Source organism: Trachurus japonicus, chromosome 5 (genome assembly GCF_045865225.1).
Source record: "Trachurus japonicus isolate A0001 chromosome 5, Traja_1.0".
Taxonomy (NCBI): domain Eukaryota; kingdom Metazoa; phylum Chordata; class Actinopteri; order Carangiformes; family Carangidae; genus Trachurus; species Trachurus japonicus.
Genome location: NC_140911.1, coordinates 21,455,084 through 21,481,356, shown reverse-complemented (window position 1 = coordinate 21,481,356; position 26,273 = coordinate 21,455,084). Strand labels below are relative to the sequence as shown.

At 41.6% G+C, this 26,273-nt stretch overlaps 1 protein-coding gene across 1 annotated transcript in view; it reads left to right on the top strand.

The window, feature by feature from the left end:
• Positions 1-26,273, top strand: part of LOC146987544 (semaphorin-3D) — an 83,680-nt gene that overhangs the window by 34,384 nt on the left and 23,023 nt on the right. Inside the window, exon 3 of the mRNA XM_085776758.1 lies at positions 1,641-1,884. Coding sequence (XP_085632884.1) covers positions 1,716-1,884 — 169 coding nt within the window. The 5' untranslated portion in view covers positions 1,641-1,715. The remainder of the gene's footprint in view (positions 1-1,640; positions 1,885-26,273) is intronic.

Genomic DNA, 26,273 nt, shown 5'->3' with positions numbered 1-26,273 from the left:
CGACCTGTTGAGCTCTTTAAAACCTGCTGACAAGACGCTCACCAGCCGGCAGCCATGACAGATGATGATAAACGATGATATGATAACACACTCATTTTCCCCTGGAGCCGTGCGTGTGAGCGTTTTTCTGTCCCACCTTGAAAACGTTTCACGCTCAGGCTTCAGTTAAAGCAGCACCACTAATCCTTGTGTCGCATTGATCCAGGGGCCCTATATTACAGTAATCCTGGGGCCCCTGAGACGGATGTAACTGTTTAAACAGTTAATTGTTGGAAAGTAAATGAAACAACAACAAAAAGATGCAAAACAACCAACACACATCTTCAGACTTCTCTGTTATGTTTATCTCCAACAGTAAGGTCCAATGCGATCATATTTATTCTATCTTCTGCTTCCTGTTTTAGTCAAAGTCAACTATAGTGTCATGTCTGCTATGTCTACAGTAAATGCAGAAGATCAAAAGTTCGCTTTCTCTCCCACCCATAATGAAAGCAAAAAACTATGATTAACTATAGCCTATCAGGCTATGTTTACAAAGATATATAATGAAGATATACATTTTGAATACAAAAATAAAGTTACAGATGTTAGGTCCAACAGCAGCGGAGGGGGTCAGTAGTACAATGGTTAAAATTTCCCATGTGTCCTACAGCATTAAAGCTAGCCTCCCTCTCTCAGCAGGTACTTTCCAGTTGAATTTCTCCGTCTGAACTCCTAAAGTTGGCCGTGACACTGCAACATGATGAATGGAGCCGTTTCCCTCGTGAGCTCCATTCCCACATTAACAGATGCACCTCATCGTGGCTGCACTCACAGTGTAGCTGCTGCCGTCGGCCACAGATTTATTCAGGTGTCCGTCTGCTCACTAAAAGAGGAAAACTCTGTTCTTTGGTTTGTTTGTGTTGTAAATGTGCAGCGATTGAGTTAGATTTCATGTTGGGAATGTGTGGCCGTTAATCTTCCAGCCGCGTATTGGTCCCATTATTGCTCAGAGTTTGAATTGAATCACGCGTGTATCAGATTTGTCACGTTGCTTTGGGTTTATTCTGGTGTCTGATTACTACATAATCTTTTATTTACTACACATGATACAAATTAAGGTTTCAGGCTTCAAGTCTCTCTGCAGCAAATCTGACTCATTCACGTCCTGACCTGAGCTCTGGTCCTGCTCTCTATAGCTCTGATTGTCTCTTTTTGAGTGCAGGCGCGTGCACGTACGGTACAGTACAATGCATGTGCTCATATAAAACATAAACAGGACCTCTGGATGTTGGACTGTTGCGGTGTGCCAAGAGAACTCCAGCCATTGTTATCTCATTAAACAGAGACGCTGGTAAATGTCAAGTCTCTTTCAATGTGAAAGTCAACATCTCAAATTCTTTTTATGATTTGATATATGGTTTAATTCAGTGGAATCTGGGACGTCTGACTACTGCGGCATGTCCTCACATCAATAAACAGCTCTGTCTCATCATAGTTCATTTAATCATTTCTTATTGCACACCAGCAGCAGCAGGCCACATGGCTACAGCTAATGAGCATTCAGCTCAATTTTCTCCAGCCATGAAAGCAGCTCTGTAAGTTGTATTTATGTAGCGATGCTACGAGCTACATCCTAACTCTCTCCTTCTCTTTTTCAGCTGCAGCCACTCTGATGTGAGCAGCTGCTTCGTGCTGTTTCCATCTTTCTGTCCTAACGTAACCGATCAGACAAAATGATGAAGAAGACGGTAGGAAGAGTCGGGACCAGAGGAGTGGAGTCTCTTCAGATGCTGATGCTGTGTCTCGTCCCGCTGCTGTGGCTGCAGCCTGCAGCCGGCATCGCTGCTCCAGAGGCCCGAGGCTACAGCCAGACCGGCCCGCGACTGCAGCTCTCCCACTCAGGTAGGAAACACACACACACCATCCAGTGGAAGCTACTGTGTGTGGATAGTTGAAGTCCTTGCCTGCATTGATATATGTTTTTATTGTTCCTGCTGTTGCACATTTGAGATTAAACTGTAGGTTTAGACAGTGGGAGTGAAACAAGTCCAATCGTGCTGTAGATCTTTGCCAGTACTCAAATGCAGATGAAATGGTGCGTGCAGAGTTCAGTCTCACACATGTAGGTGCCAACATTTGTGATGACACAGCTAGTGTCAAGTCGACTGCGTGCTACAATAAACAAACTTTAAAAACTTCAGCCTCTTCAGGAAGAAGTTTTATTGTGATAAATAATAAATAAATCAACATTATAGTAATAATAATCACAGAGCCGACGTCCCCAAGGAGGCTACATTTACATGCAAACATCCAACCTGCACAAATACTTAAATTTTAGTTGTGCACCAATTACTCTTTTTGACATTTAATAAACACTCAGCAGCTGCAGAAAGATGGTCATCTTTAATGACCCCTGGATATAAGAAATGGCAGCATTTTACTTTTGTTTTTGGATGTGATTATCAGATTATTTTCATGTTAGAGGAGAGGAAAAAACTGTTCTTATAAGTAGAATCCCAGTCAATAGAAACCAAATGTTGACTCAGTTTTCAAGTGGATTCTTCTGTGGCTGAAACTAAAACCACCAAACAGACCATTGACAGATTTAGTTACATTTTTCTCTGCACAGATAATGTGTTATTATCGTCTGTAACTTCACCCATTCAAACTCTTTATGCCTCATATACATGTTTTCATGTTTTCCGCCTCATTTAAACAGCAACATTAATCACGGGTGTCATTCGTCACAGTTTTCCTCTGGGAGGGGGGAGGGGGGAGGGGTCTAAGATCATTTTTGGTCAGTGATTTGTGGAGGTTTCAAGGTTGTTTGTATTTGGCCTCATGTGCTTTTATTTTGGGTGATTAAAGCAGAAAGCAGCAGGAGAAATGAGTCTGTCTAATCTAATCCAGTAACTTGTCCCTCTGTCTGTTCACCATGTGTCTTTCATATTTGTACCTCCTCTCTTTCCTGGTTGGTTCAGAGCCGATCAGTTAACGTCTCAACTTGTGACACTGCAGCGAACGACTGAACTCGGTCAGAGCAGGATGAAGAGAGTGCTGAAAGTGAAGTGTTGGATTATTTCCCTGCTGCTGCTGTGATGTGTGATTGTAGCAGAGTCTGTGTGTAGTTCAGCAGTAAAGTCATTTTCTCAGGGGACGTATTATTTGGATTAAACTTTATAACAGTATCATAAAGATCAGTGAAGTAATGTCTCCTTCATACAGTTCAAAGTGAACTGGTGGATGTTGTAACTGTGGTAACGTCTTCCAATATGAAGTTAAATGTCTCTTGCATTTCAGTTTCCAGAGGTTCAGAAAGCATTGTGCTCTGTCATCTTGATTAATCTGGACAGTGCATTTTTCAGCAGTGAAGTATCATGGGAGCAGCGGGAGGAAGGAATCAAATGTGAGATTAACAGATTACGAACACAGGAGGCGATGCTGCCCGGGTGCCTATAAATGTTTAAAAACAGCCACAATTACATTAATGGAAGCAAAATAGTTGAAACTTCCTGCAGTTCATTACAAGTATTTGCCAAATGAAACATGCAAAGTTCAGCCAAGGTCGGGAGAACGGGCAAAATCTACTTAGTACACTGAGGATCCTCGTCCTGCTGTGTGCTGGTGTCAAAATAGAGGACGGATGTATGTATCCGACTCTGAACTGCCCTAGAGCTACATATTAACCTCAGAGTGGGGCTGGCCAATTAACTGGATAACTATGAAAACCTTTTACTCACTCTGACTTACTCTTGCTCATGTACTGTAGGTTAATTCATAAGTAAGATAACAGATCACTATCAAACCTAACTAACTTAAAACAGCCGACTTTGATGACTTTACGATGTCACAACAAAGCGGTCGCCTCGCCCACCTGTGCCTGACTGACACTGACCCGTTGTTAATAAGAGGATCTTGAATATTGACATATTTGTGTTACTTATGAGTATGTATATTTTAGAAAACTTCTACTATGTCCTTGTTAGAGCAACTGTTACTTCCAAACTAGATTTATACACAACAATTTTGTCTGCATCATTAAACCTTTATTTCCTCATTTTCAGACAAAACACAACACAGTCTAATATAAAAATAAATGGGGCTCTTCACAACAGGAGCAGAGCACTTCACACGCACTTAAAATCAGCAGTGAAGTCATTTGCCCACTTCCAATCACATTGACACACTTTCTTTTTTCCAAATGCTTGCTTCTCTCCTGGCAACCCACAACACCAGCAAAGCCAACAACAGTTTCCTGCCCAGCAGACATTAGTTCGGGCTGGTTGGCTTCATTGTGGGTTTGTAAGTGAGATGTTTGCAGAGTGAGCGCTTCTCTGCCTGACTGACTGAATGGATGAATACATGGACGGATGAATGGAATTAGTGAAGCCGTGTTTGTGTCACAGTAAGAGGAGGAGGTTTGGGGAAGAGCTGCTGCTGACGTGACGGGATTACAGCCGTCAGATATACTTTGCAAAGAATATGATAAGATCCAAATGATTGGAAGCTATACTATGTATATCTTTATTTCGGACTCCAGGTCCATAGCAAGACATAACACAACAACAGACACACATAATAGACAGACAATAAAAGAGAATAGAGCTAAAACATAGAGATAGAGATTTACATCATTGATATTAAAAATAGAATTACTAGTTAATTACAAGTTAAAAACAAACTGTACCGGTGTCTCTGAGGCATCAAGCCGACACATAAATCTATACATCGCGTTAAAGGTGTTGACACGTACATTTACAAATATTTCGCTTGCCGTCAGCCATCGAGGTCTTTTAAGTAGGATTCTTAATGCATCATTATACGCAACCTGTCATTTATTCATGCTTGCTTTCTTGTAGTGAACCCACAGGTATGCGGTGTACAGCGGTGTACAGTAGTACAGTTAGATGAGGAAAATCATTGTGCAAATGAAGTATTGATAATAATAATAATAGTGGGAGTAATGATGATTATTTCTGATCCTGAAATAACCATATGATATGATGTGATCAAATTCAGACGACAGGTTAAACATAAACTTGTCTCTTCATTATTCAGACCTCAAAATAAAATGATAGACCAGTTTAACCTGCTCCGATGGCACCAGTGATATTATGGGCAAACCTCTGGAAGTTCGTCAATTTGCTGTCCCTTGGACCATGTAGCAAACTTTTTAAATTACTTCTGAATTTTTTTTTTTTTTTTTAAATAGTTAACATCCCTTACTGATGAAAACCTTGAGACAAGGGTTGAGAGCTCTGGAAACAGCACCTAGAGTTCAGCTTTGTCTCAGAAGCAGAGCTCTGCCTGAACAGTTGGATTTCCAGCCGCAGGTCGTTCGGTGGATCCTGTAACTGGCTCCAGCTGAAGAGGTTTTTCCAGAGTGAAATCCTGGAAAACATCGTCCACTCAAGTTCAGACCGGCAGCAGAGAAGTTACGTGCTCACAGCAGCTCCAACAAATATACGTAGTTATGTCATATCAGATCGTGTCTAATGCACTAATTTATAGTTTTCTACCAACGCTTGTTTTACCTCCAGAGCAGGTGACTTTGTTTTTCCGTGTGTGTGTGTGCGTGTGTGTGTCCAACGGTAGCAGCACCATGGTTTCCACGGCTGTAAAGTGAAACCGTGACGACCAGTTAATGAAGTAAGACGTGGTTCTCTTGCTGCGTTTGTAGCTGCAGGATCAACAGTTAAGAGACTGTTAATATTTTATAAGGCAGATACTCAGACAGGAACTCCAGGAGCCAGTGAACACACACACACACACACACACACACACACATACACATACACACACACACACACACAAACTCACACTCACACACTTTTACACACACGTATAATGCATTCCCTCGCCCGTACTCTAACCTCAACCATCTCAACCGAATGCCAAACCAAAGTGTCCTCACCCTGTACGGTCTGTAACTCAAACTGTTCCTCATGAAGATAGAGATACAAGCACACACACACACAAACACACACAAAGTGAGAGCGTGTGCGTCACTGCTGACCCATTGTGTGACCTGAGCAGGAATCCAGAGAGACCAGCCCTCATCCTGCAGGGAGACACACTCTGTTAGCCTTTAACCTTACCACGAGTGTGTGCGCGCGCAATTCATTGGCCAGAAGTAAATGGACAAAAATAGAGTGCGAGACAAAAGATGGAGGGACATAACCGGTTTGAAAACATTACCTGAAGCGTGTGTGTGTGTGTGTGTGTGTGTGTGTGTGTGTACAGTCTGCTCTCTATTATTTCCCTGGCTTTTGGAAAACACTCGCTGCCAAACATTCATCAGCTCCGCTTTGGTCTCACACACGTCGACACCCACAGATCTTGGCTCACACACACAGAGACACGCTCTTTGCGTGTCAACCTCCCATATAAAAATCACAACTGCGACTGTGACCTCACAGGGAAACATGCAGCTGCTCTGACTGACAGTAGCTGCGGGTCTCACACTAAAATAACTGAAATACATTTCCCAACATCCTTTGCTGCAGATGAAACTACAGCTCTGACACTCACAGACTGACAGGCTCGTCGCCCTCAGTTGAGTCGTGAAGCTGCCAAATCAAATAAAGAGAGTTTCCTGACAGATGTAGTTTATCCAATTGTCTGCTTTCATTTTCCTAATGTGTGTCTCATGATGGGCAGTCGGGCACATCTGCTTCTTTCATTTGATTTCCTGCTCTTGTGGATTTTGGTAGAAAAGTCCCTGATTTCTGTTTTCTACCTGAAATCACATTAGTTACTGAAAAACTCACTGGGACGAGTCTGAGGAATTTAACCTCACACTCTGGTCTCTGCCCCGCTGGTAAAACCACGTTCCCACAGAGCCGCGGGTCAGAAACAGTCCACAGGTAAAGTTTTCACCCCAGTGAGGGACACACAGTCTGTGTGTGGGACCGTGTTGTGCTGCAGGAGACCAGTTGAGACAAATATCACCTGTCAGATCCTCTCCAGTGGTTGTGAAGCCGTGCGTGCTGTGTGTGTGTGTGTGTGTGTGTGTGTGTGTGTGTCGGGGCTCCACCCGCCCAGAGCTCAGGGCGAGTGAAACCAACGCCAAACGGCATTTCAGATTCAGACGTCAGTGCTGGAGAACAGACACAAGTGGATTGTGTGTTTTGACTATTCCCTAAGTCTAATGCATAATAAGTGTGCGTGTGTGTGTGTGTGTGTGTGTGTGTGTGTGTGTGTACCTGGTTTATTGTTTCTGGGATGGATGACTGAGTAGAGTTCAGAGTAAAGTCTCTGACATGAGTTCGTCCTTTTGACCCCCACATGGAGAAAATCCAACAAAAACACACTGAGCTCATGTGGAAATTTGGGATGGGAATTTTTTTAAAACACACACACGCACACATAGACACACACACACACACACCTAAAAGTGATAGCTGTGACAATATTGAGCCCAACTGTGTGTGTTATCTCACTCACTCTCTCTCTCTCTCATTCTCAAACACACACACACACACACATGCAGCCATTATTTTGATAGCTGGTCACGCAGACAGATATAAAAACATGACCTGGTTTACGGTGTACGTACAAACATCCAATTATCATTTTGGCAGCTGCCTACACACACACACACATGCAGAGTTGTCCTCATACACACACATCTGTAGTACATGTAAGGTTCAGTCCAAGGTGTGTTGTCGCCATGTTTGTACTTCCCTTTATTCAATAAACATTTCGTGTGTTGCTGCAGGGAGACTGTCACAACTGATTTAGTTCATTCACACTTTGTGTGTGTGTGTGTGTGTTTTCAGTGCAGCCTCCCAGGAAGCGCTGGCCGTACCGTGTGGTGTCATGCGGTGAACCTTGACATCTGACCCCACCATGATTATAGTGAGTCGATTTAGGAGCAGTTAAAGGGAGAGATGACAAGAAGCAAAACAGAAAGAAAAGATGGGAGAGAGAAGGGAAGAAGGAGACGCTACTAGGAGGAGTGTGTGCAAGGTGCTCATACAAGAGGCAAGGAGCTGGTCACAAGGAAGGAAGGAAGAAAGAAAGGAAGGAAGGGGTGAAAAAGGGAGGGAGGGATGGAGAAAGGGAGGGGAGAAGGTGGTGGTGGTGGGGGGGTGACACAGTGGTTGAAGGTTTCCTGAGGTTAATGAACCTGTCAACCACCTGAGGCTAAACAGAGCAGAGAAGGAATAGAGAGGAGGTCAGAGGGTGTGTGTGTGTGTGTGTGTGTGTGTGCGTGTGCGTGTGTGTAAAAGGCCTTTATTTCTAATTTCCTAAACTATATAATGTATCATATTTTGGTAAGAAGCATTGTATTGATCCTATTTACACAGTCTAAATGCCATTCCACACATTTCACTGGTAACACACAGTAATGTCAAATTATACGATACTTTGGATGCCCAACAACACATGATGATGATTATATGGTTGAAATTATTAAATTAAAGCATTTAGAAATCAATGATTAATGTTGAACCGGCTTTAAACTCCTAGTTGTTATCGTAGGAACTTATGGTATTAAAATTGGGTCTTCTTAGTTTTGGATTGTTGTTCAGACACAACCGATATCGATTGCATCAAATGCAATTGGCATTTTTCACTATTTCTAAAAAATGTGCACCGAATGATACATCCACTAATTTAGAAAATAAATGATGAATTGATAGGAAAATAAGTGTGCATAGAACAAAAAAATTACAAAAGGAAAAAAGAGTATATGTATTCAGCTGTTTTCTATATTGGCATCAGATGTTTGTCCAGTGTTTTGTGTCACATGAGTTGTGTTTTGTAAAAAAGAACAAAAAGTTGCAGCCTCAACAAACATCTCTGGATTGTGTTGAAATCACAGTGACTTGTTTTGTTTGCTCTTGTATGTTTTATAAAGAGCAGCCAATCTGTTTTGTTGCTGTATTTTATAATATATTTTTTTAATAAAATATCAGTATGATCATTGACAGACCAAAATAAGTGAATATGCATTGACAACACACTTATACTCTCTCACTCACCTACTGTTTTATATGTTTGGTTCTCTTCTGGTTTGGTTGGTTTTAGTGTCATTACTTTCATTTTTGTGGTTTGTTGTGTCAGTGTTAAAACACATGGGGAGAGAGAGAGAGAGAGTGAGGGGGATGTGCACACACACACACACACACACACACACACACACACACACACAGACACTGGTTAACGTCGCACAGTGGGCAGCTGACAGACGCCCTCGATCTTTAACTTGTTACCAGATAAGAGACAGTGGTTACAGATAACAGCAGATTAAAGCTTGTAGTTAGATGAGCTACATGTGCTGATAGCAGCGCTTATGTCACACACACACACACACACACACACACACACACACACACACACACACACCTGCACACACTCACAGACGCACACTCGCTTTCCCATAATTACCTATAGGGAGGTTTTTATACACTTTAGTTCTCACACTGTCAGTTTTGGTTTCGGGGTCAGAAGTCTCGTTTTTTTCTTCTTCTCTGATTCTTCTCACTCAGTAGGTTCATAAGGCGAACACACACACACACACACACACACAGTACACACACACTTTGTTCTGCTTGACTTACCTTGACACCTCACTGTTTCATTGCTGGTGTTTACAAAACACTCTGTAACACTTGGACCTCCTTAAAGTACATTGTGTGTGTGTGTGTGTGTGTGTGTGTGTGTGTGTGTGTGTGTGTGTGTGTGTGTGTGTGTGTGTGTGTGTGTGTGCGCACAGTTAGAACTTCCAGCTTCAGGCCATGAAAAACATGATGTCATAGAAACTGAGTAGTTTTTTCTGACAACCGATAATTAAAAATCCTCAACCACAGTAATGAAATTAAATCTTAATCTTGGTCTATTAGCATCACATGAATTTAAATTGTAAAGCTGAAAGATGTTTTCTTGTCTTCTGTTATTTTGGTCTTTATTGAGACCAAACCTCACAGATGAACAACACACAACTCTGAGTACGTCACCAACTCAAATAAAAGTCAAATAAAATCCAGACATAGACTCTTCATAATAAAGGTCAGGCGCTGCTTTAAACCAAACTAGAGCTGTACCCATTTCACTCTGTTCACTTTGTTAAAACCAGTCTTGTATAAAGTACTCGAAAGCAATGTCCAAGTAAAAGTAAAAATTACTTTGGTAGAAGATAAAGTTACCTTTTTAGAATATTACTTTAGTGAAAGTCCTATCTAATATTTATTGTACTTACTGTAAATAAAGTGAACAGCATTTTGCCCATAAACTTAACTGTGGCTTCTTTATAGTAAAGCATAATATTCAAGGATCTCCTAACTTCACCAACCTAACTAATTCTTCTTACAGTCAAAATAATTTCTTCTGTTTTTAGTTTGTAGTAAAAGTGAAAAAGGCCTGGAATTGAAATAATGAAGTAAGGTTCAGGTACATGAAAATCCTACTCACTACTAGGTATTGTACTTTGTCACATTACAACACTGACTGGAACTCGTTTTATATTTGGGGTCACATAGACAACAATTTGATCTCAAGTGGGCCAGACCAGTGAAATAATAATATAATAACTTATAAATAACAAGAACTCTAAATATTCCCTTTGATTTAGTCTAAATGAACCCTCCTTTTACAAAACATGTTATGAACAAACTGAAATTTCTTACTTGCAATTTGAACAATATGATTGTCTTGGCAAATTCATCCTGCGGGCCAGACTGGACCTTCTGGCGGGCCGGTTTTGGCCCACGGGCCGTATGTTTGATATCCCTGGACTAAAACTAAAAGTAAGATCTAGCTCCTTTTTTCCTCCTGGTTGATGAGTGCAGCCTTTGTGTTGAGCTAAACCAGCCGCATACTGTATATCATGGACACATTTAAGAACTGAGATGCAGTTGATAGTAACTTTCCCATCTAACTTTCTGTAAAACATCTTGTGCTCTTTTAGGAAGGGAAACTGAGCCTGTGACATCACTGGCTATCCGTCATGACTCCAGTAACCAGGAGATAACGGGTCAGTGTGAGCAGAGTTAACAGTGTAACGTCCAGGCCACATTCCTGCAGTGATGTCAGTTATTGAGGTTCATCAGCCTCTCTGCTGCTGCGGCTGCTTCTTCTGAGAAAGGTTAAAAAAATTAGGAGTTTTCCAGTGTGGCCTGTGGCAAGAGACAGAGAGTCCCGGAGGACCGGGAGAAAATATGTCCTCATTTCTCAGTCCCAGGCCCGAGCTCGTCTTTCCTTCAGAGGAGGAATGATAGAAATGTGGCTGTGTGAGCTGGTTTTTATTCAGCACGGAGGCCAGGGAAAGACATTTTATCCTGGATGCTAAATTCATCAGGTTTCTCTTCCATATATCTGAGTAAAACCTGAGCTGAGGCCGAGCTGTGTCTGTAGTTGGGACGAATTGTTCCATCATAGAGATAGAACGTCTTTACATAAGCACCGCACTCTCCTCCTTAATCTACACCACGTTCTCTCTCTGTTTTCCTTCCTCGCCTCTTTTCCTTGTATGTACATTTGGTGAACAGAGTTTTCTCCTCCGCTCAGAGACGAGTCCAGGCTGCTGTATATCTAATGCACACAGGCAATATCTCTGATTAATGTCACCTGCTCTGGAAGGTAAAGTATTTTGACCAGCCCTCGCTCTGAATCACTTTGTTCCCACAAATCTCCCTCCACAGACGGCGGAGGCATCAGGACTGAATCTGTGCTGCATCGACTCTCATAACAGTGACAGAGAAGAATTATTAATGTGCTGGTTTTAATATCCAGAGCAGAGCTGCTTTGACAGAGTTATCAGAGTCAGTCGCAGTGAGGACTGTAGCCTCAACACATGGGGCGGGTGCTCTACCAACTGAGCTAAACACCGCCCCGTAAAAGTACATTATTAACAAGTATTTGTCCCACAAGAGAAAACACTCATTTTGCAGAAAGGTGCGTTTTTGTTTTAATAATCCTGGTATATTTTGAAGTATTTGCATGGTGCTGTGTAGCGTGTGAACTTCCTCCTAAAGAAGTGACCTACTGTACTGTAGTACTTGATCTGATCTCAGTCTGTTGACTGTATGTCGTATTAAAAGAGCGCAGCCGGTGGTGTTTGTTGCTCGACAAGAGCTTCAGGAGGTTTTAATGTGACCTCTCAGTAGAGCTGCATCTTCAGGTGAGGTTGGAGGCTGCAGTGAGTCGCTACGGGAAAGTACTTGAATGGACCGGGTATAGCCCAGAACCGCTGTGGAGAAAAAGTAGAAAGTCACAGAAAGTAGAAAGTACTCCATACTCAACAGTACTGGACTAAATGTACTTATTTCCCACCACTGTACTGCTGCTCTGATCTTGCTTCCCTCATCACTGTGCATCAGATACAAGACAGGAAGTGCTGGGTTTTATGGGAAATATGGTCTTCATTTTGAGGAACAGGTTGTCACCAAGGCAACACCTTATAAAGTGAACTCGCAAGCTTTCATGTCTTTGCTTAATGACAGTGTTGAGACGCTGCTACTGTGCCTCACCTCACTCTCAGAGATGTAGTTTATGAAGTCAGAGGGGAGTCTGGTGTTTGTGGCGCAGCTTCCTGCGGTGGAGAATCCGGTTCCACTGTATCTGTGAGTCTCTGACATGTTGATCATCTCCCAGCTCCTGATTTATCTCTGCTTCTGATGTGGGTCACGGCCGCCTGTCGTTTGTCAGCTGTGGCTTGCACACGATGATACCAAGTCACAACTTCACTGCTTTTAACCTCTGGGTTGGTAGATATCAGACAACCTCATCATGTCACAGATCAGATGAGTTTTTTAGAAACGAGGCCAACGTGATTTCTGTTTGTCAATGATTAAGACGCCGTTATCTCAGTACAGAGCGATTGTCTGAAGCAGCAGAGAGTGACACATGGGAAAAGAAACTCATGAGCTGGCTGCTAAGGTCGGATGTTGGGGGCTGGATCATCTTTCCTTCATGTCTGATTTATGGTTTCATGATGAGTTGTAGCTTGTAGCTCAGAACAAGCTTTTTCCTGCAGGAGATGATTTGTGGTTTCAGTTTTAGGGAGAGGTCGAGGTTTTAGACCCGAAGCCATTGATTTGTTCTCTGACAATAAATCAGGCTGAAGCTCCACAAAGTTCATGTGTGTGTCTGTGTCTGTGGAGTGTCCATCATGTATTAGATATGATGTTAATTGTCATTTTCCAGCAAGTTTTATGTCATATTTGCTTAATACTTCTTATTTTGTGTTTGTGCAACAGGTTCACATTCATAGATCCACCACAATTCTTTGGTAAGGTTTTGCACATGCGCGTTTGTAATTTACATAATATATCGTTGGATGGATCCAAGGGCTTTAGATAATAAAAAGCCTTTTTAGTCATATTTGTCCAACCAGGATAAAGGTCATAAAAGCTGTGTGAGATTTTTTGTCGTGGGTGAAGTCTCAGAAAGCAACCCCAGGGACCAATCAGACGGCAGACACTTACAGTGTGTACAGTAGATATGAATCAGTGGGCTGAAGGAAGCCTATTGTTGAGGTTTGGGAAATGAGTAAAACTGTATTGTGTGGGAGATGAAGAGATATGAGCTGCAGCTGCAGCTGGAGGTCACAGCAGCTGCTTGGCAATAGTCAATATGTACAGTATAAACAGATAATTGCATTTTACTGCACCAAGGACCAAGATGCTTTTAAGTTCAGTGGGGCTGCAGCTCATGATGACCCCACGTGGGTTTGTCTCCATGAGCAGCTCTTTGATTTTCAGTATGAGATATTGATCAGTGCTGCTTTAAGATTTTCTTTTTCTTGCATCTGGAACATTTTTCAGTTCTGTATCTAGTAGTAGAAAGGGGGACTTGTTATTAAACGTGACATTTAAAAAGAATCCTTCGCCGAGTCCAGGAACTAAACAAGCCGATAGTTTATTAAACTAACAGCCAAATAAGGAAGGGGGAGAGGGTTTGTTGTTTTTCAGCTCAGGTGAAATGGCAGGACAAAGAAGCTAAAAACCATTGAGTCCAGGTTTTGCTTTAAAAAAAAATGAAACCACACAGTTCACGGCACATTAGACCATTAGAAAACAGACCCCGGTCTTCAGGACTCAACGTCAGTGCTTCCCCCTGGTAACGTACCAATAAGCCCCATCATGGCTCCTGACATCAGACGAGCTGGCAGCTTTAATTACGGGTAAATAAATGTGACCTGAGTGGTGAGTTAATAACCGCTGGAGTTATTTTAGTCATTTATCTGCTCTCCTCTGGATCCTGAAACGTGATCTATGAAACGCCTGCAGTTATCTGTGTCAAGGTTCAGAGGAAACTCTTTAACTGTGATTTAGAGCCGTGAGCGGTGCAGAGAGGAGAGGAGAGGAACAGTGATGGTGGCGCACTCATGGAGGAGGTCATAGATACTTAGAGATAGATGATCATAACGAGAAAGGAATTGTCATTGAAATCACTGGATCCGCAGTTTTCACACACACACACACACACACACACACACACACACACACACACACACACACACACACACACATACAGAGACTGTTGGGTGCAGCGCAGAGGGGAATGAACTGAGGCCAAGATTCAGCATAAACAATTACAATGATTAGGGTGTGTGTGTGTGTGTGTGTGTGTGTCTGAGACTGTGGAAGGAGAAATGGAGGCACTCGCAGACATGTTAAGAGACATGATCCTTCTCTGTCCCTCAGATGAATTGTCTCCTCGTTCGTCTTCTCTCTCCTACTTAAAGAGGAAAAATAATTTGCTTCCATGTTGCAGATGTGAACATGAAACATCTGCTCGGTCTGCACCACCTCCTACTTCTGCCATAGTTAGCAGTCTCAGCAAAGGTTTACAATACAATACAATACAATACAAGATTTTATTGTCCACCATCGTGGAAAATTGTCTTCGGCTCACCGTGAAAGAGATACATATTTCATTAAAAACACAGTTAAATAAGGAAACAGTTAAAGCACAATTAATCATACGATAAATAAATAGAAAAAAAAGAGAGAGAGAAAATAATAAATAATAAAATAACTTGGATTAACGATTACACATAGTTTGGAGTTGGGTTAAGTTGGAATCACAGACACTTTGTGTCTACAACTTAATCAGGGAGTTTACAGACACGACAGATGTAAATGCTGTTTATTCTACATGAGGAGCTCAGATCTGATGCTCAACTGTGGCAACACTACGCTGCTGCTCAACTTTAAATACTGATAAATGAGAGACAAAATCACCATTCAGTTTCAGATGATTGACACACTCAGAGGAGACCACTCTGAGTGTAGTGGCTAGCGGGTGTAACTGTAGTGAGTATTTTAGTGAGTGGAGTTGAAGTGTGGGTGGAGCAGCTCTGTCTGTTCTGCTGCTGAGAGAAGAATCAGTCGTCTTTGTTCCTTCAGTTTTCTACAGCAGATCAGAGCCGGTGGGGGAGGAAGAGGAGGAGGGGGTGAAATAATGCAAGTAAAGAAAGGACAAGGTGGGTCTGAATGAAGTAATGAATTCTGGAGGTTAAGAGTTTGTCAATGAACCAGAGAGAGGATAGAGACTAAAGGGCGCAGGAGGCTATGGGAGGTGGAATGAGCTCCATAAAGAGGTTTTACTCTACGTTCTGTAGCTTTCATTGTTTGTTTGTTTGTTTGTTCCCCCCATTGTTTCATTATTCAATATCAAAAGCAGGAGGCTGTAAAACGTTGAACCTGGCTCCTCTTGTCCTGAAACATAAAAGCTCTGTCATGGCGTTGCATCGTTGCGTTGCCAGAGATGTTGATGAGACGTACAGCAGAGCGCGTGTTCTGGTCACATGGTGAGTCATGTGTGTCACACTGTCTGTTGAAGATGTTCTGAGATCTTCTCTGGATCAGGAGCTCAGACCAACGACGGGTCGTTTCAGCCCAGTCAGGCACACACAACAGATGTGCTCGTCATGCGGACAGCTGGTTGTCAGCTGCAGCCTTCAATGGTGCGTTCAAGTGCAGCTTTTCGAAGATGATGTGAGGTAATGCTCAGTGTCTTCGAGGTCAGGTTGATGCATCACAGGCTCAACGACTCCAGAGAGGAAAGAGAGCTTCATCTGGAACGTCAGACACGCGTGTTGTTTTATCTACAATCGTTTTCATGTATTTATGAACTCGCAGACGTTGGTGAACCCGTTTCAAGCACCAACACAGTTCGTCCACATGAGTTTGTTTTCTCAAGACATTTGAAGAATTTCAATTTCTTTGTGTTTGTGCCATATAATCTTTGTGCTTTGTGCTTTGTGTTTGAAAAAACATGAGGGCTCACAAAAACAAGAGTTGATTCTTCTGAAAATTATGATTTAAAACAGTATATGTATCATTTTTCAAAATTAACGAAAAAATGTAGAAATTGAGAAACGTCCTCAGACCTCAGAGGGATTCTCCATTTCTGTGTCAAAAGTACAGTAGTACAGATCAGCAAATGAATAAAATAAATATTGGCAGCATGTTTATTTCTTAATATGTTGCAAATGTTGTATAGATTTTAGTGGATTGGCATCAGTTCTTTTCATGTTGAAGAAAAATGGAAAAATGAAGGCTATTTAATATTCTTTAGTTACCAAACAGGGGAATTGCAGAGGTCACTGAATGCAACATCAGTTAAGTGACTGTGAAAGGGTATTTATGCATTTTTACATTACAAGAAATTAACTGGTTTCAAACACAAGTAGAGGAGGAGAAATCAAATCCTGCAGCATCATTGCTTGAAAACAGTCAGAAGTGAATTGTTTGTCCTAGAGAGAGGATTAAGCAAAGTGGTACAAAATGAAGCAGCAGATGTTTCGCTGATGAAAATAAGATTCCTATTTTCAAAGAGAACATCAAAGTGTCCATTTAAGGAGAAACAGGACGTTTCCCAGCAAGAAAAAGTCAAATATTTGCCAAGAAGGTGGCTGCAGATGCTGAAGAAGAACCGAGTGCTGAAGGGAAGAAAAGAGGGAGCAGCAAAAAATCCTCTCGTCTTGTAAGTTTTTGATACTTTGACCTTCACGCCCGCCGACCCACAATGGCCGACGTCCTTCATCCCAGTGTCGGGCCGCTGCCGCTACTGGATCCGCTATGAAAAACAAACATGGTCTATACCACCCAGACCAGGAAGAGTTTAGACTGGGGCTGAAACATGAGCAGTGCTGCACAGTGGACCATCGCCAAGCTTCAATCAGTCAAACTTTATTTACATAGCACATTTACACAGACTGACCGCAGCAGAAACATGAGAGCATCTGGACTGGAGTTAGCCACTAGCACATAGCAGCTAGAGTTTCATCCTGAATAAACGAACAAGAAACATAATTTGTATGAAGGACAAAGTGTTTAACAGGATTTAAACCGATAAATTATTCTCGTTTATTCAAGATATTAAACTGTAAAATGATGAAAGAATAAAGTACATTAAAAAAAAATAGCATAACACTGTTGTGTCTCAGTAAAAGGCTCTTTGATCAGAGTGAGGCTGGCAAACCTTGATGTGGACGTGGAGGTGGTTTTGTCCGGATGTGTCCTGGCAGCGCTGTCAAATAAACGTAGGGCAGGAGAAGAGAAGAAGGAGACATGGCTACCTGAACTCACTGGAATAACAAACAGAGGAGTTTGGTTTCAGACGTGAGCAGGAATTATGTGTTACTCTAAACCTCGATCTTCTTACCAGACAAACATCACTGAGGAAGAGGAGGAGGAGGAGGAGGAGGTGAAGGTGTGAGCTTCAGTTCAGCATCTCCTGCTGCTGGAGGAACAACATGCTCTAACCCTGATCAACAACAACTTACCTCATCGTTTGGAACAACACGACCACATTCATGCACACATGGAGGTGATAAAAATCCACCGTTAAGTCCCAGTTTCACAATTCATGAGTCAAAAAATCAACAACATTAAAATCTGAAATCACAAGTGAATCATCATCTTAAAAATAGAAATGAAGGTGAATAGCCTATAATTCATCGATTTTGTTAATCAAGTTATGGAGCATGGTGATGAAGAAGAATTTAATATTTGATTAAAGAAAGAGATCAGATTTTATTGTCCACACGCTACATTAAAATTACCATGTGAGCTGTTGCAGCAGGCTACGGGTTTCTGTTTCCCCAGCAGTTTTTATGTATTTCAAGATAAACAACCAGTAAACAATGTACAAACATAAAAAGAATATATTTTGTATTTTCAAATCTACATGTTTCAGGTTTGCAACACGTAGCTCCGTCACCTCAGTGTGTTTCTTCTTTTACCCAGCTTTGATAAACTTGATTACTGTATATGGGAGTCAGATGAGTCAACCTGGCTGTGGAGAGAAAATTATCACATGCTCCACAACAGACCAAGTTTCCACGGATCAAAGATCAAAGACAGTGAGCAGCTCATTTTGTCCATGGATGAATACAAGTAAAAGACAACAAGTTCGGAGTCTCAAACGAAAGCAGCCAGTTGAAATGACCTTGAACATCATCTTGGTTTCACATGTTGATGGTCGTATATAAAAAAACCCCACGAGGAGTAAGATGAGCTCTCTCTGTCTCTAATGGCTCAGGACAGATCTTTTATACATTTAAACGTCTGGTGCAGATGGTAGTGGAGATATCAGCTCAGCTTCACTCTCCCCCTAATGTTTCCTCTGTTATTCTAGTAAATTATATCAAGTTTTACTTCACTACTTCATCATATGCTGTGTGCTATTAGTGTCAACTCCACATGTCTGCACTTAAAGAACAATAAAATATATTCATGTCTGCTGCAACTTCCTGTGCAAATGGAGAGTTGGATACTACCCCCCCTTGCCCACCCCCCACAATCCTCCCTGAGTTCACAGTGTCAGGACAACTGTGGTTTGGTTTCTATCAACCTGCTTTCATTTGAGTCCAGAGCTGCAAGATGCTGCGTTCCCTTCGGCCCTCTGTAAGTGTTAGCATGTGCTAACGGAGCCGCCGACCAATCACTGTCGCCGCATGAACAAATTGTCAGTCACGCGTCCGTGTGTGGGCAGCTTCATCTGTTTCACAAAAGAAAAACTCACACACTTTAAAAATGAGACAATAGTAACAGCGATATGCTAGAGTTACAGAAAGAGAATAAACCATAAACCTCAGTGTAAATAAGAACAGTTGTAGGGAGCAGATGCCGTATAAAACACTCTTAGACATGCAGACATGCACGCAAACACAGTAAAAGCAGTATAAGAGGAATATGGGGACAATAAAAAGATAAAAAGACGACGTCAAATAAAATCAAGTCACGGTCACTTAAAACACGGTTTAAGAAGTGATTGAGAGCTAGAACGTATTCATACATCACAGAGTGGAAACAAACATTCACAACTGTGTTAAAAAAAAACAAAATTCTTCTGTGGACACTCAGTGAGTGAGACATAAAACATCATCAGGTTCATTCACAGTGAAAACAAAACACGAGGTTCTCTCTGCTTTATGTTTCTTTGTGGATCTGTAGGGAAAAAATGAAAACAGGTCATTGAAAAAGAAGTTTGGACTTTCTGTGGTGTGTGTTGCGCCATAAATCACGGGCGATGTGCAGAGTGTTTGTGATGAACTCTGCTGTCAGGTCAGTGATGCTGCCACAGTCTGTCAGACAGCAGCAGAGAAACAGATGTTTTCTGTGGCGTGAGAAACATCTGCCATCTGACAGGTTACCCACACACACACATGCACGTCCGAGCAAATTCCTGGCATACATAATACTCACAAGACTGACAGGTACTCTGTGTGTGTGTGTTTGGCGTGGTCAGTGTGTTATAGCATGGTATTTGGTTTGTGACGGGCGGTGATAATGAGAACGAGACGACACAGAGCAGACAGGCCTCAGTGACAGGTGAGGAATCCTGTCAGTTTTTATCTAATCCAACACACTCCTCCAACCCCCCTACACCACTACCACCACCACCGCCGCTGCCCCCCCACTCCACCCTCAGTGAGGGTGAGGTCACTGTCAATCATGTGACTCAGGCTACGTTGTGTAAAATAAACCACAGAGGTTTCGACTGGTTCAGATTCCTCAGAGGAAAAGAAACGGTTCAGTTTATGTGTGAATCATGATGCTCTTCACTTTTCTCTTTAGTTTCCTTCAACAGAAACAATCACAAACATCAATGAGTCTTAATTTCAGACGTCAGTAACAGTAACAAGATCGTAATCTCCACACTCTGAAATTACGCTTGACAGAGGTTTCACTGTTGGAAAGCCAGACGTATTTAACATGAATTTTACAGTAGAAAAAAGTCGTATTTACATATTTCATAATACTGAAACTAAGGAAAATAACATTTTTGATCATATCTGCACCCATCTGTCCGTCAAAGAGGCCTCGCCCTCAGAGAGTACCTTTAGTGGTCATGAAGTGTAAACTGGTGAGCTGAATTAAAAGTTGTCATACAGTAAAAGAGTGAATTAGCTGTAGAAACCCAAACAGTTTTTTGTACCAAGCTGTAAACATGTTTGATTCTGCTGTTGGACATTTTAACATGGGAATCTACATGGACTGACACCGTTAGAGACACATTGTACCCCATGTCTCCCACAGGCCTCAGCTGTTTGAAAAACAACATATGAGATTTAGAGAATTTGCTTCCTTCCTTTGTTACAACTGGACAATTCAGACATTATTTTTTTTTTAATATATATATTTTTGGGTCTTTTTCACCTTTAATGAACAGGATAGTAGAGAAAGAGACAGGAGATGGAAGGCAGAGAGGGGGGTAATGACACGCAGGATAGGGCCGCTCGACGCGGGATTTGAACCGGGGCCGCCTGCAGTGAGGACTACAGCCTCAACACATGGGGCGGGTGCTCTACCAAGTGAACTAAACACCGCCCCAATTCAGACATTTCTGATTATAGCATTAGATTAACCAAGAGAACATTAAACAGAACAGTCAATAAAGAAACAAATCACAAGTTGATATAAAAGAATATAGTAGTGAACATGATCAACATGTGTCAGCTGAGTTTGTTTCAGTTCAGCTAAACTAAGGAAAGTTTAACAGCTTCATCACAGCTCGGTCCTGCTGAGCCATCCGGCCATCAGCTTTTAAATCGGTGACAGATGATTTCTAAATTCTGTTCATGATTCAGTGTAAAAAACTCTGGCTGCTGATGTGACTGACTGGAGTCTGATCACAGTCGATTCACTGACGTGTGTTACACTGAACAGACGCAGCAGAGCAGAGCTGAGCCTCTTCTGCTACCTGACTGTCTGTGTGTGTGTGTGTGTGTTAATCAGACACACCAGAGCTTTGGCGAGAAGATGAAAGAGCAGATAACAGGCTGATGATTTCCACCAGCTGATCTCTAAAATTACACACACACACACACACACACACACACACACACACACACACACAAAGCAAACCGAGGAGAGAGCCATGAAACAGCCAAATATGGAGACATAAACTCTAAAACACACTTTTGTTTATGTGCCTTGTTAACGATGTGGAAGCTCAGAGCAGCAGCTCAGGGTCTGATCCAGTTCACCAGGATCCAGTCTGGATCCCAGTCCAGGTCCCTCAGGCTTCAGAGATTTAATGCTGAAGGTTTTCCAGCTCTGAGTGAGTCAACATGACGACTCTGTTTCCAACACTTTCATGTTAGGTTTAGATTAGGACGGTTCGGCCCACACAGAGTTTACAGGGTATTTACAACACTTGAACAGGTTTAAACTGAGAGTCAACACTTCATCTGTCTCATTAAACACTTCACTAATTATGCATTTAAGATTTTAACATTCCTACATTTAACACAGGGTAATGAGATGTTTTATGAATCCTCTCCTCTCCCGGTCATCAATAACACACACACAAAGCACAGTATTAATGTTTTATAAGTAATTAATTGGCAGTTATTCTGATAACCAGTTTATTCATGAAAAAGCATCAAAATGTCTGCAGTTGCATCTGTTTCTCTCCTTAATGTCGTTGCGAAATGAATCAATTGATTTTGTGTCTGTTGATTGGAAATAGTCAGACAGTTTGAGGTCAGTTTCCGTCAAACTCTGTGCAAAAAGCTTCAGGTACTAGAGAGGAAACTGGATAGTTTTTATTTATCATTCAACTTCATAAAAAGGTCAATGAGAAAAAAAACTAAATCAGACTGATACTGAATGAGTCCACACTCTGAACTTTAACTTTTTCTTTTTCTTTCGATGTGTAAAAGTACAAAAGCCAAAATCAGACCGTGGTTTATCTTTAATTAATCAGTTTCCTGCACAAGAAACAAAACAAAACAAAAAGACTACAAACAAAGAGTCTCAGAGTTTTTACAGGCAACACATCACACGTTTAGATGTTTTGTTGTTTTAAAGAAAATCAGAACAAAAATCATTGAAACAGTTGGAAGGAAGAACAACAAGATGTCGGCGTTGAAGAGGCGCGTGTGTTTTAGTTCACGGAGGAAGTTCTTATTTAAACTCTGACCTGAGCAGCAGCAGCCACACACACTGACCCACACACTCAAACACGGGCAAAACATTTTAATGAAGCAAAACCAGTTTTAATGACCTCCATGATTACAGGCAATCAGTGTTCATCATGGGGAACAATCAATCTCACACACACACACACACAGATGTTAAACAGACTCATATTCAGTTCACTCTTTCACACTCACATACCATCACATAGTCAAAGTCAAAGTATTTCCATTCAGACTCTCTCTCTTTCTGACTGATGAGAGCACACACACACACACGCGTGTCCTGTACAGGTGCTCGGCACACACCCAGCTCTTTTCCTCTGCCAGAAATCTTTAACAAATGTTTGCAATTATCCAAAGCACTCTCTGTCTTCTATAATACACACACACACACTTTAGCCTACCACTGTTCATGCTTAGTTTAGCTTCAGTTCTCTGTGAGTTTAGTGGAAATGACCCTGTTGGTGAATATGTAACAGGATGTGATGGAGTCGAGCAGCAGCAGCACGTTGTCGTCCGTGCTGCCTCCAACCAAACTGAACACAATTTAATTGGAACAAGTCTGAATCTGTTCAGCATTGTGTGACACTTCAGCTTCATTCAACTAAAAACATTAAAATCAACTTAACAGCTTTTCATAGTGATGAACTAAGTTTGACAGACACTTCACTTGTGTCTTCATTAATGTCCACACACAGTCCAGGTCCAGCCCTGACACTCATCAGCATTAACAATCTATCACACACACATGCTGCTCTGTATATATGGATGACTACACACACACTCACATTTTGTTGCTTCTTTTGGTCTTTTCACTATTATGAAATGCATTGTGGGAGATTTTTTATGAAGCTCACATAATCTAGATGCTCATAGCAGTACAAAGTAAACCAAAGTATGGTCATCATCATTGCCAACCTTTATTTATTCTACACTGACAAGCGACTTTCATTTTTTAATGTTGCAGAGCTGAGCAGAGACAAAACAAACAAACAGCAGAAACACTCAAATCAAACTTGAATAAAAAGATAAATAGATCAAAAGATAATAAATAAAGTCTTCAACTTTAATGAAGTCCCCCATAAACTCAAGGTTCCTCTGCTGAAACTTGGTATTTGTATTATTTATTATTGCTGCATAGCTAATTTTAGTGTTCATAAACTCTGACAACACAAATGACAGTCAGTTGCAAAACACCAGAGTATAAATAGTATTAAATAGAAACATTAAAAAAATCAAAGATAAGTAGGAAACATGAATGCTCATTCAGTTTTCTTTCCCTCTTGTCATCTCACTAGATCAACATCTCGCTGCTTCTGTAAAACTTTGAAGTTTAAACTAAATTAATTTGCACCCGTAACCACGACAACCCTCAGCCTAACTAACCCTGACCTCTCTCTGACACACACACACACACACACACACACACACACACACACACACAAAGAATAACAGCAGACCTAAAGAGCTGTATCTGAATCAAGATGTGTCGAGGTCATGACCTCCTGCCACTGACCAATCAGCGTTAATCCAGATCAGTGCTGACCAATCAGAAACAATCACCATCAGCTGTGTCCTTGATTGAAAGGAAAAGAAACATTTAGTCATTAAGGTGAATCACATCCAGACTCTGTCGAAGCCCTGACAAACTCAAATAATCAAACACTGTGCGACTGTGCTCACACTTAAATGCACAACGTCTTTATCTCCACTCGCCGCTGTCGGTAAAGTTTTCACAGTTTTTTAAACCTTTTAATGCCTCTTCTAGACAACTGACATGTGGGAGTTTTCACAAGTTATCAGGAAAACTAATAGAAAAGTTCAGGGCAGAAAATGACGGATCTGAAGAGTGTGATGTAAGGCGTTTGGTTTGGTCTCCTCTTCACTATTTCATGTCATATTTTCCGCCGCGTCCCCCGCGGGGAGAGTGCTTTGAGATATCTCCTGCTACGTTTTCTTTCATCGTGTGGTCCATTTCCCATCGTTGGCTCGTCTGATGGATGGGATCTATAAGAGTCGCTGAGGCAGAGCCAAGTGCAGCAGCTCCATAAAATAAAATCCTGCTTCACTTTTATCATCTGCAGCTCCATCGCTCTCAGAGGCTCCAGCTAAAACCCCTCAGATCCATCAGGGCTCAGAGGATTGTTTAGGATCCATCTGCTTCTTTCTTCGAATTCTCACATCTTACTTTTTCTTGCATCTGTTTTACAGTTTTCTGCTGGAAGAAAAACAAGAAAAAGTCATTTTTGTCTAACCTGTATTACATCCACATAGCTCAGAAGTATCTGATGTATCATCTGCAGCCCTCAGTCTCCCATAATCCATTGTGTCTTCTAAGCCCAGTGCTGCTGATTCCTGTGATCAATATAGACCTGTACAGCTCTGAGTCACTGCTCCTTTTGTATTTACCAGATGTTTGTGTTCATGAGCAACAGGACTTCACTTCAGAACTTAAGTTTTAGATGTTATGAATCACAGTGTTGTATCATGATCTGTTAGATCGGAAGCTGGGACAAAAAGAAAAAAATGGAAGAGAATAGAAACACAAGAAAGAAGAATAAGGATGAAGTCATCATCATTAAACTGCTGTGCTGTTAACAACCTGTTCATCATATGACAAAGCTCAGCTCTTTCAGCTGAACCATGAAGTTCTCTGAGGAACATCACACAACTCATCCTGTAAATGGTCAAACACCAAATCTTTTGCACAATGTAGAGTCTGTCCTTGCACTAATTTTTTAGCAGGCAGGATGTTAGTACTTCATGTCTTTAGTAGCAGCCATAGCAGTTTGTCTGGAGTAAAGAAAAGCTGTCAGCTTACAGAGTCTGAGCAGCAATCACCACCAGCAGAAGAGAAGAACAAAGTGAAAACTTTCTGTTAAGGTCCTGTTAATGAAACGTGAAACTCAAAGTACGCAGACCATGAGGAGTTCCCACAACTTCCCTCAAATCCAGTCATTTACGTGTGTGTGTGTGTGTGTGTGTGTGTGTGTGTGTGTGTGTGTGTGTGTGTGTGTGTGTGTGTGTGTGTGTGTGGTGTGTGTGTGTGTGTGTGTGTGTGTGTGTGTGTGTGTGTGTGTGTGTGTGTGTGTGTGTGTGTGTGTGTGCAAGCGTGATCATGATGGTCTCAATGAGAAATGAGCTGTGAAGATCTCATAAACGGTGCATGAACAGATGTTGCAGATGCTGTTAGATCTGATTTCAGAGGAAGAAAAGCTGAAGGCCTACAGTATGCTCAGCTTTGTCAGGCATGCATGTGTGTGTGTGTGCGTGTGTGTGTGTGTGTGCAGATCATCGTTACATCGGCATCGTTCCATGTGTGAAACTCATCAGGTCTCGTGTCTGTGTCTGTGATGTAGAACATTTGGAGCAGTTTCACATGAACTGTTTGTGTAATGTTTTCCAGAGCCGTAATCAGCACAGAAACGTCTGCACTCCCACTAACCGCTGTTGTGTGTTGGGCGCACAATCTGCATATATTCGACGTGACATAATGTTATAACTGACAACAGGTAAATTGAGACATGCTCCTGTAAACGTCTCCACCCTTGGCAAGTCTAATTTGTTCAGAGAGTTAGCGAGAAGTTAACATTGAATGTGAAGAAGTGGAGTTTCTCCAGGGTTTATTTCCTAGAATTTAGAAGTAAATTGTTGAGCTTCAGGTCAGAGGGGCTTCAGTGCAGCGTTTTCTTAATGTGATTTATTATATTATTTTTTCAAGTTAAAGAAAATAAAAGTGAAAATTTACTGCACATTTTCAATCATTTCCAACTGCTTTGGTTTCCCGACCTTCAGGTGATCAACCAAAGTTTGTGGTTTGATGTTTGGGCCTTGAAATCAAGTTTTTAAGTCGGATACAGTCTAAAGGCAGATGTTTGTGTTAAAGCGCCTATACAGTATAAAG